Source organism: Trachypithecus francoisi, unplaced genomic scaffold (genome assembly GCF_009764315.1).
Source record: "Trachypithecus francoisi isolate TF-2019V2 unplaced genomic scaffold, Tfra_2.0 Lachesis_group12, whole genome shotgun sequence".
In the NCBI taxonomy this organism is placed as follows: domain Eukaryota; kingdom Metazoa; phylum Chordata; class Mammalia; order Primates; family Cercopithecidae; genus Trachypithecus; species Trachypithecus francoisi.
The window spans coordinates 68,797,248-68,811,934 of record NW_022681457.1 but is presented as its reverse complement, the minus strand read 5'-3'; the positions used below and the strand labels follow the sequence as shown (position 1 = coordinate 68,811,934).

The 14,687-nt window shown below is 48.0% G+C and overlaps 1 protein-coding gene across 2 annotated transcripts in view; it reads right to left on the bottom strand.

The window, feature by feature from the left end:
- The window catches only part of SAMD4B (sterile alpha motif domain containing 4B), a 42,088-nt gene that overhangs the window by 16,717 nt on the left and 10,684 nt on the right, over positions 1 to 14,687 (bottom strand). Inside the window, exons 2-3 of one of the 2 annotated variants that reach the window (XM_033226165.1) lie at positions 13,212 to 13,273; positions 10,164 to 10,565 (exon numbers count right to left, since the gene is read on the bottom strand). In XM_033226165.1, coding sequence (XP_033082056.1) covers positions 10,164 to 10,359 — 196 coding nt within the window. In that variant the 5' untranslated portion in view covers positions 10,360 to 10,565; positions 13,212 to 13,273. The remainder of the gene's footprint in view (positions 1 to 10,163; positions 10,566 to 13,211; positions 13,274 to 14,687) is intronic. The other variant, XM_033226166.1, reaches the window with a different exon arrangement.

The following is a 14,687-nucleotide window of genomic DNA, read 5'->3' as shown; positions in this document are numbered from 1 at the left end:
CAGGCTGGAGTGCAGTGGTATGATCTCGGCTCACTGCAACCTCTGCCTCTGGGGTTCAAGCAATTCTCCTGCCTCAGTCTCCTGAGTAGCTGTGATTACAGGCATGCATCACGACAGCTGGCTAATTTTTTTTTTTTTTTTGAGACGGAGTCTCGCTGTGTCGCCCAGGCTGGAGTGCAGTGGCACGATCTCGGCTCACTGCAAGCTCCGCCTCCCGGGTTCACGCCATTCTCCCACCTTAGCCTCCGAGTACAGGCGCCTGCCACCACGCCCGGCTAGTTTTTTTTTGTATTTTTAGTAGAGACAGGGTTTCACCATGTTAGCCAGGATGTTCTCGATCTCCTGACCTCATGTTCTGCCCGCCTCGGCCTCCCAAAGTGCTGGGATTATAGGCCTGAGCCACCGCGCCCGGCCAGCTGGCTAATTTTTATATTTTTAGTGGAGGGGGCGTTTAACCACATTGGCCAGACTGGTCTGGAACTCCCGACCTCAGGTGATCCACCCACCTTGGCCTCCCAAAGTGCTGGGATTATAGACATGAGCCACCGCGTCCCGCCTGTTACTTTTTTCTTTTTCTTTTTTTTTTTTTTTTGAGACGGAGTCTCACTCTGTCGCCAGGGCTAGAGTGCAGCAGCCGAATCTCGGCTCACTGCAAGCTCCGCCTCCCGGGTTCATGCCATTCTCCTGCCTCAGCCTCCCGAGTAGCTGGGACTACAGGCGCCCACCACCTCACCCGGCTAGTTTTTTGTATTTTTTTTTAGTAGAGACGGGGTTTCACCGGGTTAGCCAGGATGGTCTCGATCTCCTGACATCGTGATCCACCCGTCTCGGCCTCCCAAAGTGCTGGGATTACAGGCTTGAGCCACCGCGCCCGGCCCCTGTTACTTTTTTCACTATCTTGGCCAAGCTGGTCTTGAATTCCCGATTTCAAATGATTTGCCCACCTCAGCCTCCCAAAGTGCTAGGATTACAGGCATGAGCCACTGTGCCCAGCCAAGAGAATATCTGCTAAATCCATTCATTCAAAGTCATCAACTCATACTATGCCTACAGCATTGGTTAAAATTAATAGTAGAACCAATACCACTATTGCTGCTGCTATTACTAACAATAGCAATAACATACGACAACTTTCATTCAGAATGAAGGATACTGTTTATTGAGCACGGACTATGTGCCAGACACTATGGCTAAAAATATGATTGCTTTTCATCCCTGTTTTAATCTTGTTTTAGCGTGCTCAACTTGCAGATGAGAAAACAGATTTGGGAAGGTGAGGTCACATACCCCAAGTGACAGAGCCCACAAGCAACACAGCTAAGATCTGAACCCAGGCTCTGTGTGCCTTCACGTTTTTTTTTTTTTTCCTGAGATGGAGGCTTGCTCTGTTGTTCAAGTTGGAGTGCAGTGGCATGATCTCGGTTCACTGCAACCTCCACCTCCTGGGTTCAAGCGATTCTTCTGCCTCAGCCCCCACCAGTAGCTGGGATCATAGGCACGTGCTACCACTCCTGGCTAATTTTTGTATTTTGAGTAGAGAGGGGGTTTCGCCATATTGGCCAGGCTGGTCTCAAACTCCTAACCTCAGGTGATCCACCTGCCTCAGCCTCCCAAAGTGCTGGGACTACAGGTGTGAGCCATGGTGCCCAGCAGGGAGGAACTTTTTTTTTTTTTTTTTGAGACAGTCTTGCTCTGTCGCCCAGGCTGGAGTGCAGTGGTGCAATCTCAGCTCAGTGCAAGCTCTGCCTCCTGGGTTCACATCATTCTCCTGCCTCAGCTTCCCGAGTAGCTGGCACTACAGGCTCCCGCCACTATGCCTGGCTTTTTTTTTTTTTTTTTTTTGTATTTTTAGTAGAGATGGGGTTTCACTGTGTTAGCCAGGATGGTCTCGATCCCCTGACCTTGTGATCCACTCGACTTGGCCTCCCCAAGTGCTGGGATTACAGGCGTGAGCCACCGTGCCTGGCCAGGGATGAACTTTTTACCCACAACCTTTTATCTCTCCAATCCCAAGTCTCTCTTCTTCCCTGGCTTTCCAGATCCCCTTCAGCATCTGCCACTCAAAGCTAGGAAACCTCATTCCCTTGTCTGTCTTCACTTGAACCGGCTGCCAAGATAATGCAACTGTCCTTCAGGCCATCTCCACATCTAAAGATCATTTTCCAAGGCAGAACAGGCCTTCCTGAAGTCACAGAACTTTTGTCATTCTTGCCCTGACAATTCCACCTGGTACTGGATCAAACAGTAAGAACTCTGTGGTACCCCTGTTTGATAACTTAGTCCTACAGTTTTCAGTTCTTGATGAGAAAGAAGAAAGATGGTGATTCCCATTAGGGACAGAAAGTCAAGAACGAAAATAAATAAAAATAAGTCAAGGATATGCATCCCAGTCAAACACACACACACATAGTTGTCTGGGCAATATGCTTCCTCCTCTGTAAAGTAAGGATTATAAAGCTGCTGAGAAGATGTAGGGAGATGATGCATGTAAAGCATCTGACAGAGCGTACCCACAGTAAGTATTCAGTCTGTGGCTCAATGATGGGTGTTCTCCTCTCTTCTACAGCAGAGTCGAGTCAGCTTGGCCCTCCAGCCCTACCCTGACATTCTCAATCGCTGTTGTTTAGGCCTTGCAGCGTAGCCAGAGGCATCTGGGACAGAGAGAAGCCTTGTCTAGTCCTTTCCCCACTCCAGAGTACTGCCAGGACTCCAGGGTTAAGGGGCACAGCTTCTTCTATGGTACTGCCAGGGGACATGACAGAACAGCCCCAAGGGTTGGGCTCAATGCAGGACCTTGTTCTGCTGCCGAGAAAGGGGAGAGTGGTTTTGGACAAACGGAGGCTGACTCTGGGGAAATGTGTGTTCATGTGTCTGTGTGGTGGTGGTGGGAAGGGCGGGCCTCCCATGACTGAGAAGCATCAGTGAGTACTGGAACTGGTCCAAGGAATTTGTGCAGCCTCAGACCCCTTGGGGTGAGGCCAGCTGGGGCCACAAATAATGGGTGGGGATGGAACTTCTAGTTTCTTGCCCAGATCAGAAAAAGTCTGGCCCAGAGTGGAGGCACAGCAGAGGCCCAACGAATACCTGCACAATTGAACCCAGATGGTCCCCTGGAAGGTAGTGGTGTACTCTGTCGCAGGTCCTAGCAAAGTACATCTAAGTAAGAGCACAAGTTCAACAGGCAAACTTGCTGGGTTCAAAATCTAGCTCTGCCTCTACGACCTAACTCAACATAATTGTGGGCCAGTCCTTTAACCTCTCTGATCCTTGGTCTCCTCTTCTGTGCAAAGGGGACTGTAAAGCCTCTAACTCACAGGGTTGCTGTAAAGAGTCAATGAGACAATCATACAAAGTGCCTGGCATGTGGTAAGTGCTCAAGTACATTTTAACTATTATCGTTGTTGCTCCTGGTTGAATCTAAAGCCCATGCTGTTTCAGGGCTGGTGGGAACAGTTCATGTACAACAAGAGCACATCTGGGCCTTCCCCTTAAGATTCCCGACAGGGGTGGGGAATTTCACACAGTTATTTACCAAAAACAGACACATCTCTGGTTCCTTGGAGCTAGATGTACAACAAGCAATGATGAAATTCTGGAGGTGGGCGGATGGGGGAAGAGGCTGGGGAATGCTATGACACCAACGGCTGCTTCTCACCAAGCTGCAAACCTGGACTCTGCAAACATGGAGAGATCGAGGAAGACTGTGTGTATAAATATCGTCCTTGGCTATAGTGGCAGCAGGGCAGAGCTGGCCAGGTGACTTGAGCTAAGCAGGTCATGACCCTGGGTCCTGGCAAATTACAGGCACCAAATGAGACTGCCCTAAGAGCAAACCCATTTTTATGTACTGGCCTGGTGCAACAATTGTAGTAGCCTCAGGCACCAGTCAGAGGGGCTAGCGTTTGGCTCTATACATGACTTTCTCTGCCTCACCCCAGCTCACACAACACGGGGGAGGACCAGGGGGCTCACATTTTTGTTTGATGAATTGTCAAGCAGAGCCTGAAAGTGGAGGGTGGAGGCCACGGCTGAGCTCTGGTGACTCACTTGCCATTGCCCCCTCCTGACCTCAGTTTCCCCACCCAGACTGAATGAGCCAGAGAGGGAGGAGTTTAAACCTGTTAGATATGGGGACTGACTCAGAGGATAGGAGGTAGGAAGAAAATGTAGGAAATGTCTCCCAGGAAGTTACAGGACAATGGAGGGAAGTGGAATTCAGCTCCCCTGAACCCAGTCTCCTCCCTCCTGTCCACAGGAACAGCCTTCTGGTCCAAGTCAGCATTAAGGGAAAGGAGAGGGCCAGGGTTATTGTTCTAGCTCCAAAGAGGCAGGGAAGACAGCACTTAGAGAACTAACAGCGATTATAACAAGGGGCAATCCGGGACGTCTTCTTCCCTGTTCCAGAGACCCTTTGAATACTACTTTTCTGTTTCTAGGTGTTGCCTCAGGTCCTACTTCCATGAAACTGATGCTGGCTGCCTGGGCTGGAGGACTTCCCTATACCTTCCCAGCTGCCTGAGAGGAAGCAATGACCTAGGCCAGGCTTTCCATAGCTATAAGCCCCAACTCCCCACTTCCAGTAGGTCACACAACAGTATCCTCACCACCTTCCTGGGCCTACTCAGAATCAGCGTCAGCATCAAGACAAGTGGTTCTCCACTGGATGCACAGAAGAGTCAACCAGGGAGCTTTAAATCTCCAGGGATAGGACATGGGCTTCACACTATTTTTAGAAAGGCCCTGGGGGATTCTAACGCAAAGCTAGGGACACACTCACCTAGGTGAACTCTGTGCTACCTGACCTATCTGAGCAGGAAGCAGGCAACTGGGCAGCTCTGACCCACACCCAAGATCTTCCTGGAGAACTGGAGGAAGTAGTAAGGTTGGTTTTATGGGACATGGAGATACAATCCAGAAAAAAGCAGGGGATCTGCCTCACTGGTCAGCTCTCCGGGTTTGAAGGGACCAAGCTAAAGAAGGGCTTGGAGGCTGGGCGCGGTGGCTCAAGCCTGTAATCCCAGCACTTTGGGAGGCCGAGACGGGTGGATCACGAGGTCAGGAGATCGAGACCATCCTGGCTAACACGGTGAAACCCCGTCTCTACTAAAAAAATACAAAAAACTAGCCAGGCGAGGTGGCGGGCGCCTGTAGTCCCAGCTACTCGGAAGGCTGAGGCAGGAGAATGGCGTAAACCCGGGAGGCGGAGCTTGCAGTGAGCTGAGATCCGGCCACTGCACTCCAGCCCAGGCGACAGAGCGAGACTCCGTCTCAAAAAAAAAAAAAAAAAAAAAAGAAGGGCTTGGAGACAGGCAACTCTTTTTCTTTTTTTTTTTTTGAGACAGAGTCTGGCTCTGTCGCCCAGGCTGGAGTGCAGTGGCACGATCTCGGCTCACTGCAAGCTCCACCTCCCGGGTTCACGCCATTCTTCTGCCTCAGCCTCCTGAGTAGCCGGAACTACAGGTGCCCGCCACCATGCCCGACTAATTTTTTTGTATTTTTAGTAGAGACGGGGTTTCACCCTGTTAGCCAGGATGGTCTCGATCTCCTGACCTCGTGATCCGCATACCTCGGCCTCCCAAAGTGTTAGGATTACAGGAGTGAGCCACCACGCCCGGCAACTCTTAACTGGGGACTAGTGAACCAACTAAACTCAAGATTTGGTTTGTGGAATAGGTATGCATCTTTTGGGGACAGTGGGGAGGAGGGGAAGATTTTCTGAGCGGTCCATCCCGCTAAATATTAAGAACTCTTGCCCTAGAAGAACGTGCTGGGCCTCTCCCAAGGCTCTGTCTTCTTTGACACATTATTTCAGAGCCCAAGAAGTACCTGGAAAGTAACAGAACAACTCCCTCACTGTCCAAATAGGGATCCTGAGGCCCAAGAGGGTCAGGCAGGATTGACCCAGGTCACAAGAGGTGTTAGTGGAGAGCTGGATCTACAACTCTTGGGTGTCTCATGTCTCACAACAAATGAATCATCCAGCAGGGCATCACCTCTCACACTACCCGGTGAGCAGAAGAACCTGGGTACTCATTCCCAGGCCCATCCCCTCAGGATTCTGATTTAGTAGGTCTACAGGGGGCAGAAATCTGGATTTTAACAGTCACCTGTCCCCAGTGATTCTGATGATGATGCAAGTTTGAGAAACACCAGGGAATGGGAAGGCCATAATAACCAGAGGAGAAACAAGAATATGAACAGCTCCTTCTTAGAGGCAGGTCTCCAGGTCCAGAAAGTAGCACCTTCCTTTACAAATAAGGCAGGTGGGGTTCTACTTGAGGGTAGGAGTGAGACAGGAGGCACCTGCCTTCTTAGTCTTAGAGCTCTTAGGTCTATTAGCAAACAGGCATTCAAGACTCTACCAGAATTAACCTCTGTGATCACTTCTCTTTCAACTCATGCTTTGCTCCAGTCCTGACAGGCTTCCTGCTGACTCTGGAACACACCATGGCCCTCCCTCATTCTAAGTTTTCCTTTCCTCTCCACCTATTTAAGTACCAGCTTGTTATATTCTCACCATCTGACATGGGGCTATGGATGAAAACCTTGATTCATATATTCATTCATCATTCAATTCATTTCACAGCACTTCTCAACCCTGGCTAGGCATTACCACCAATATCCCATTGTAAACCATCTGGGAATGGTCCTCAGGTTATTTGTATAAAATGCAGCATGTCTTTCAAGCACAATGTAGTGAGAAAAAATATTTTAATCGCATATACCTCTAAACTAGCAGTTTTGCAGAATCTGAAGAGTTCATCCCAGAGATGTTTCAAGGGTACTTATTACATCACTGTTTATAAGAGGAAGACCACATGTACCATGTGGAGGAGTCTATTGGTCAAGACCTCTAAAGAATTCTGAAGTCAAATTTGAATTCTACGTCTTACCAATTGTGTGACCCACGGCAAGTCATTGAATATCTCCAGACCTCAGTCTCCTCTGTAAAATGGGGGAGTAACAGGGCCCACCCTACAGAGTTGCTGTGAGGTGTAAATAAATACTTAACAGGAAGATATAGACGTATGTGCTGAATATGGAATGATCTTCAAATCAATTGGTAAGTGAAAAAAACCAAAATGGCTAATATGCATGTTTGGCCATATGTATTAAGACAAAACAATGACAAAGTTGGAAGGAGAATATGTATGCATTCATATATGCAGGGAATTTATCTCATAAAACGTAAGGAAATGAGAACGTGAAGTCTGGAAGAAAAACCTCACTTTCACATTTTGTACTATCTGATTTTACTACAAGTTCTGAAAACAAAAGCAAAAACTAAAAATACTCAAATTACCAAGTACTACTGGTGATTCTGATACACAGTCAAGAGTGGCACCCAGTAGGAATCCAACTGCTTGCTCAGGAAGAGGCAGTGGGGATGTGTGACGAAGCTGTGTAAAACACTGGCCTAGGCCGGGCGCGGTGGCTCAAGCCTGTAATCCCAGCACTTTGGGAGGCCGAGACGGGCGGATCATGAGGTCAGGAGATCGAGACCCTCCTGGCTAATACAGTGAAACCCCGTCTCTACTAAAAATACAAAAAAACTAGCCGGGCGAGGTGGCGGGCGCCTGTAGTCCCAGCTACTCGGGAGGCTGAGGCAGGAGAATGGCGTAAACCCGGGAGGCGGAGCTTGCAGTGAGCTGAGATCCGGCCACTGCACTCCAGCCTGGGCGACAGAGCGAGACTCCGCCTCAAAAAAAAAAAAAAAAAAAAAAAAAAAAAAAAAAAAAAAAAAAAAAAACAACAACACTGGCCTGCCCCACAGGAGCCGCAACTCTGAAGGCAGAGTTATACCACAAACATAACTCCTGCCTTTAGTATTAGAGTGGTGGAGAGTGTGGCAGGGGTAAGAAATGGGTGAGCTCTGAGCCTGCTGCAGCTGAGCTGGGTTCTTATTGCTCTTTGTCTAGGACTAAGAACTTACTGCCAGACTAGAAACTAAGCTGATGTGACACCTGGCCTGAGTAACCGTCTCCTGCTACGATCATGCTGCTTCTGTGACTTCCACATAAAAACTCAGTAAAATAAGGGTGACTGATGCTAAGGCAGGTGGGCCTGGGGAGATGAGGGAGGCCAGGCAGCTGTGCGGCTCCCCAAATCCCAATCCTAGCAGCCCATGCTTGTTTCCTCACTGTAAAATGGGGCTAATGACAGGACCTACCTCATGGGGTTGCTGTGAGGACTAAATCAGTCACTGACATTAAAAATAACAACTGGCAGTTATTAAGTGTTTACTACATGTCAGGCATGTAGGAAGCTACACATTTTTTTTTTTTGAGACGGTGTCTGGCTCTGTCGCCCAGGCTAGAGTGCAGTGGCACAATCTCGGTTCACTGCAAGCTCCACCTCCCGGGTTCATGCCATTCTCCTGCCTCAGCCTCTGGAGTAGCTGGGACTACAGGTGCCTGCCACCACGCCCAGCTAATTTTTTGTAATTTTTAGTAGAAACGGGTTTTCACCGTGTCAGCCAGGATGGTCTCGATCTCCTGACCTCGTGATCCACCCGCCTCAGCCTCCCAAAGTGCTGGGATTACAGGCGTGAGCCACCGCGCCCGGCCACATGTGTTAATTCATTGAATCCTCACAACTACCCTAGAAAGCAGATATAATTATCATCTTGATTTTTTCTTTCCTTTTCTTTTTACTGAGGTTACATACTTCTCAGGATATCATCTTGAATTTAAGATGAGGAAACTGGCTGGGTGCGGTGGCTCACGCCTGTAATCCCAGCACTTTGGGAGGCTGACGTGGGCAGATCACGAGGTCAGGAGTTCGAGACCAGCCTGACCAACATGGTGAAACCCCGTCTCTACTAAAAATACAAAAATTAGCCAAGTGTGGTGGCACGCAGGAAACTGAGGCACATAGAGGTTAAATTACTTGGTTATATGGCAAGTAACGGAACTGGGATTTAAAGTTAGTCTGACTTGAGAGCCACACAAGAACACTGCTTTTGTTTTTTTTGAGACAAAGTTTTGCTCTCATAGCCCAGGCTGGAATACAAGGCATGATCTTGGCTCACTGAAACCTCCACCTCCCGGGTTCAAGCGATTCTCTCACTTCAGCCTCCCGAGTAGCTGGGATTACAGGCGCTTGCTACCACACGCAGCTAATTTTTGTACTTTTAATAGAGATGGGGTTTTGCCACATTAGCCAGGCTGGCCTCAAACTCCTGACCTCAGGTGATTTGCCAGCCTCAGCCTCCTAAAGTGCTGGGATTACAGGCATAAGCCACGGCACCTGGCCAAGAACACTGCTTTTAAAGTTAATATACAAGTCAAGACAGTACTTGGCTTGTTGTAAGGGCTCAATATGAACTATTATTCTGAAGAACGTGCAAAGAGTTAGGGTGACTAATTTGGACAAACTGCATGGAGCCCCTTGATTCCCTTCCCAGCTAGCTTTCAGGTATCCACTACCCTCCCTCTTCTCTGGCCTCCAACTCTCCCATCCGGCACTGGGACCAACAGTTCTCCATCCAGCCCTGTAGAGGCCCAGACAGCCAGAACAGCTTCAGCAGTAGCCCCTGATTCTAGCCTGACTCCTGTCTACAATTGGGGCCTAAGAGACAGGTCTTAGAGAAGCCTGGCTCACCCATCCCAATGCCAATCTCACAGGACACAGAGTGCCTCTCTAATAAGTACTTAGGGAACTGACAGGATGAACTGTATCTAAATTCAAAACTCTCTGGAACTGGAAGCTGCTTATGTTTTAAGTCCAACCTAACTTTGAGGGTAAAGAATAGTATAGGATGACATGAATTTTGGAACAGTTCTCAAATTCCCTCCTAGTCCTGATATCCTGAAGCTTAAGAAATTAATTACTGCTCACCTTCTATACCCCTTTCATAACAACCAATTTAGTCTGTCCCTTTCAGCAGCCCACATAAGCCACTCTACATGATCTTCCTGTTATGGGGAGTTTCCAGTTTGCACTGCCTTCTCCCATAAGCCCACCATGCCATGCCTGAGGATTTATGGTAACACAGTCCCAGAAGACCCATGATGACAACTTAGGAGGTAAGGAACTCCCCACCCACCAAGCCTAGAACCCACATTTTTTAGCCCCATTGTTGAGTTGACCTCCTTAGCCATGTGACATCTATTCCAGGTCTCCCTCCTGCTGTGCTCCCATCTCTAAGGGTGGAGACTCACCAGCACTGTTGGCCTCCGACTCCAGCAGGTGGATGTCATTGCAGTCCGCCAGTGAGTGCTCCAGGCAGAGCTGCAGGAAGCGGGCCTGGGTACGGGTGACTCGTTTCAGAAGTGACAGCAGGGCCACTGTCTGCTCACACTCATTCCAGCCCTTGAACCAGCCAGCGAGGATGCCCACCTGGTCTCGGAACATCATGGTGCCGGGCCTGGGGCCAGGGTGGGGGTGACGGCGGTGGCAAGGGCCAGCGCCGTCACATGGTCCCGGCTCTGGCCTCCTGTTACCTTTCCCCTGAGGGCCAGGGCTTAAGGACGTTTCTGGGCGTGGTGGCAACGATTGTTAGGGGAGGAGGAAGCCTGCTCACATTGGGGGAGGTCTTGGTCCAGCCACGCCTCTCCAGTCTCCTGAAAAAGGAAGCAAAGGGGTCAAACAGAAAGAAGGGGCTGAAACTTGCCTGGTGAGTGTGGGTTGAGGGGGCATGAAGGCCTCATGCCTTTCTCTTTCAGGGTACTTGCTCTGCTGAGCTCCTGGAAGAAAGATGAAGCCAACACCAGATATTAAAGCAACTTTCACCCAAATCTCCAGATCCAGAGAAAAGGCATGACTGGGACTCAGATGCTTATCCCAGAGACCAAGGAGATGTCGGCCCCCACACCTGGCTGTCATAGTGTCAAAGGAAGCGGATTTAATACAGAAAATACACTGGAAAGATTTTTCAGAAGTGGGAAATAGAAGGCTGCAAATTATGAGAAAAGATATGAATTGACGACGATCTGGCCCAAGGTGACATGACTAAGCACAGCACATCTCTGACCTTGCTGGTTTCTGGCTACCTTCTCTGAGAGCTAGACAGTGTGTATGCTAACCTACTGATAGGACTCCAAGGGCTCTTTAAATTACTTCAAGCTAGTCCCGCAATGCTGGCAGAGGATGGATGGTGGGGTAGTGACCCTGGTGGAGATCTCAGGTATGCAGCCAGTCATCTAATCAGTAACTGGCTGGGTATCTATCAGGTGTGGGCATGGACAAAGGGCTTTTCAAAGATCACCACCAGGCTGAGGGAATCTCACCCCCTCTAACGCAGCTCCCTGACTCTGGAAAAGGTATAGCTCTGATTTATCAGATTTTACTCATCTCTATTCTGAGGTGAATCACTCCCTGTCCTCTTAATTCACCTGAAGGCTGCTCCAAACCTAAACTCTCTGGTTGGGAAGTCCCCCTGACTTCCAGAGATGCCAGCTTGTCTCAGGCCCCTCTTGGAAGCCAAGAAAATGCCAACCTAAGGGGAAGTGGACAGATCAAAAGTCAAAAACTCACAAGCTGCAAAGTGTCCAAATCCCCCTCTTAGGCAGGAACTACAGAAAAGTTATTTCAACTGGGCAAACAACAGCTCTATTTTTCAGCTGGCTGGTTTCTGGACACCACTCCAAAGCCTTTTTCTAAGTGTCTCGAGCTCCGTATCTCCACTCAACATTTCTTCCATCTGTCTCTTTTGCAACCAGTGCCCTTGGCGCTATCCTCAAACCACATTCAGCTCCATCCCTCTCTGGCTGCCAAAGGACTAAGGTTCCCTGGACTGAGAACTTCATACAAAGACCCATTGAACCTATTGGGCTCAGGTCTAAGGGAGCTATTCAAATCTCTCTGAACTTCCCTGCGCTTGCTGAGGAGGGCTGTGGGGTGCATTAGGCAACAGCTGTGACTTGCCTCACAGATACCCTGTGGGGCCCCTAAACAGATGGAACTGGCCTGGTTGCCAATCCCTTTGGATGTAAGAAGCAAGAAAGGTATGAGGGAAAATGAAACCTTGCTCCAAGTTAAACAAGCGTCCAGTAATTTTTTTTTTTTAAAAAGGGAAATCAGATGTCACCTCCCTTGCCTAAAATTCTCCAATGACTTCCCATTGCACTTAAATGAAATCTAAACAAGGTCAGGAGTGGTGGCTCTTGCCTGTAATCCCAGCACTTTGGGAGGCTAAGGTGGGTGGATCACTTGAGGTCAGGAGTTCAAGACCAGATTGGCCAAAGTGGCAAAACCCCGTCTCTACTAAAAATACAAAAATTAGCCAGGCGTGCTAGTGCACACCTGTAATCCCAGTGACTTGGGGTGCTGAGGTATGAGAATCACTTGAAGCTGAGAGGTGGATGTTGCAGTCAGCCAAGATCACGCCACTGCACTCCAACCTGGGTGACAGGGCAAAACTCTGTCTCAGAAAAAAAGAAAAAAAAAAAATCTAAACAAATTCCAAACTTCTTATCTTGGCCTACAGAGCCCTATAGGACTCCTGTGGCCACTCCAACCTCATCTTGTACCAAATTATTTCTTATTCAGCGGAACTGTCTTCCCCTAGAGGCTGACTCCTACTTGTCATTCAGGTCTCAGCTCACTACCACTTCTTCAAAGACAGCTTCCCTGACTATCCAATCTCAGGAGTTTCTCCTCCAATTATATTAACACTATTTCATTCCTATATAATTTGGCACTCTCAGGTATCATCTTATTTATGTTTCTCTCTACTGACCAAAATGCAAGCCATACAGTCAGCCAGTGCCTACAACAGTGCCTGGCATGCAGAAGGTGCTCAATACATATTTATTGAATAAATAAATAGCTATAGAAGGTGAATGTGGAAGCCACACTTGGGATTTCTACAGCCCTGGGGGGAAAGAAGATAGAAGGAACAGCTCATAGGATGGTAAAGGAATTTGAAAACCTTGTTTTAAGAAAAAAAAAAAAATGAAGGCACTGAGGAGATTTCCTCTAGGGAAGAGAAAACTTAAGGGGAATGGCATAACTGACTTTGGATATCTGAAGAGGTAGCACACAGAAGAGAAATTGTATTTGTTCTTTTACTCTAGAGAAGAAAAGCAGGGTAGATGACTCTAAGGGAGTGACAACATGGGATATGGGAAATGTTGAAAGTCAAGAAAATTCAGTTCTAGTCCTGCCCCAAGCCACCGATTCACTTTGATCACGGAGCTAGTCTGTTCTCTTCTCTAGAATGTATGATAAGGAGCTGGACTGGGTGAGACATGACAAATAGGTTTTACCTCACAGGCTAACTCCAATCGATTGGTAGTTGGCTGCCTGGAGCACTGCGATGAGAAGAATCCTGAAGAAATGAATGGGAATATCCATTAACGGGGAATGATTAATAAATTGGGGCAGATCTCACATTGTATGATATAACACATCTATTAAAAACATGCCTAATCTGGCCAGACGCAGTGGCTCACTCCTGTAATTCTAGCACTTTGGGAGGCTGAGGCAGGCAGATCACTTGAGGTCAGGAGTTCGAGACCAGCCTGGCCAAGGTGGTGAAATTCCATCTCTGCTAAAAATACAAAAATTAGCCGGGTGTGGTGGCGGGTGCCTGTAGTCCCAGCTACTTGGGAAGCTGAGGCAGGAGAAACACTTGAACCCGGGATGTGGAGGCTGCAGTGAGTCGAGATTATGCCATTGCACTCCAGCCTGGGTGGCAGAGCGAGACTCCATCTCAAAAAGAAGAAAAGGAAACAAAAACCAAAGCTATATACAATCTTTGATCCGTAATTATTGGAGGGGTGTCTGCAAGTTACACAGTAATATGTACAATATAATGCCATTTTTTAAATTAAAAGAAGCCACATACAAAACCCTTTATATATCTTATATATGAATATCTATGTCTGTATGTGTATAAATGTATAGAAGAATACACCCTCAGCTGCTAACACTATCTTGGAGAAACAGGGGGATTATTAACACTATCTTTATATAACTTTGTACTATTTCACTAGCTGCAAGTGAATACATATTGCTTTTGTAATTTTTAAAAAAGAATTTAATGAAAAACAATTTTAAGGCAGCATACTTCCTGACTCAGTGAGAAAGAGTGCTGTGATTAATTATCAATGTTTGCCCTGGATGCAGGGTGGATGAGTGGTAGCTCACGCGCCTAAAAAAAATCGGTTTTCCTTCCCAGCTCCAGCATTTTGTGGCTTTCAGTCCCAAGGAGGCAGCAGCTGCCTCAACATAAGGAAGAATTTTAAAATAACGCATCTGTCCAAGAATGGAACTGGCTGCCATGTGAGGAGGTAATAAGCTCCCTGGCTGCTGGAAGTGGTCAAGCGGAGGCTGGATGAACATCCCTTGGGAGTGGGAGGGATTCCTTCACTGGGTGGCAACTCATAAGATAGAAGGACATGTTACTATTTCAGAGGGAACATTTGTGACGGGAGGTTTGATATGCCAACAGCATTTACAGCAAGAAAACGACCAAATCCACAAACAGACCAAAGTTGTGCACACTCTTTCCCATAAATTCTTTTACTGGGTTGTTACTTTTCCTAAGCAACAGCACTGATCCCCCGCCTCCATCCACCCAATAAGCTGCTAACTAAACATTAATCCAGCTTTTCCCCCCAGGCCAAATGATAGAAGCAAAGCTTTGGGACATAATGGGGTCTCAAACATGATGCTTACAAGGCGAGGCTTTGAACAAAGCAGGCCAACTGGGACTATGGTGAGTTGGAAAGTCCACACCC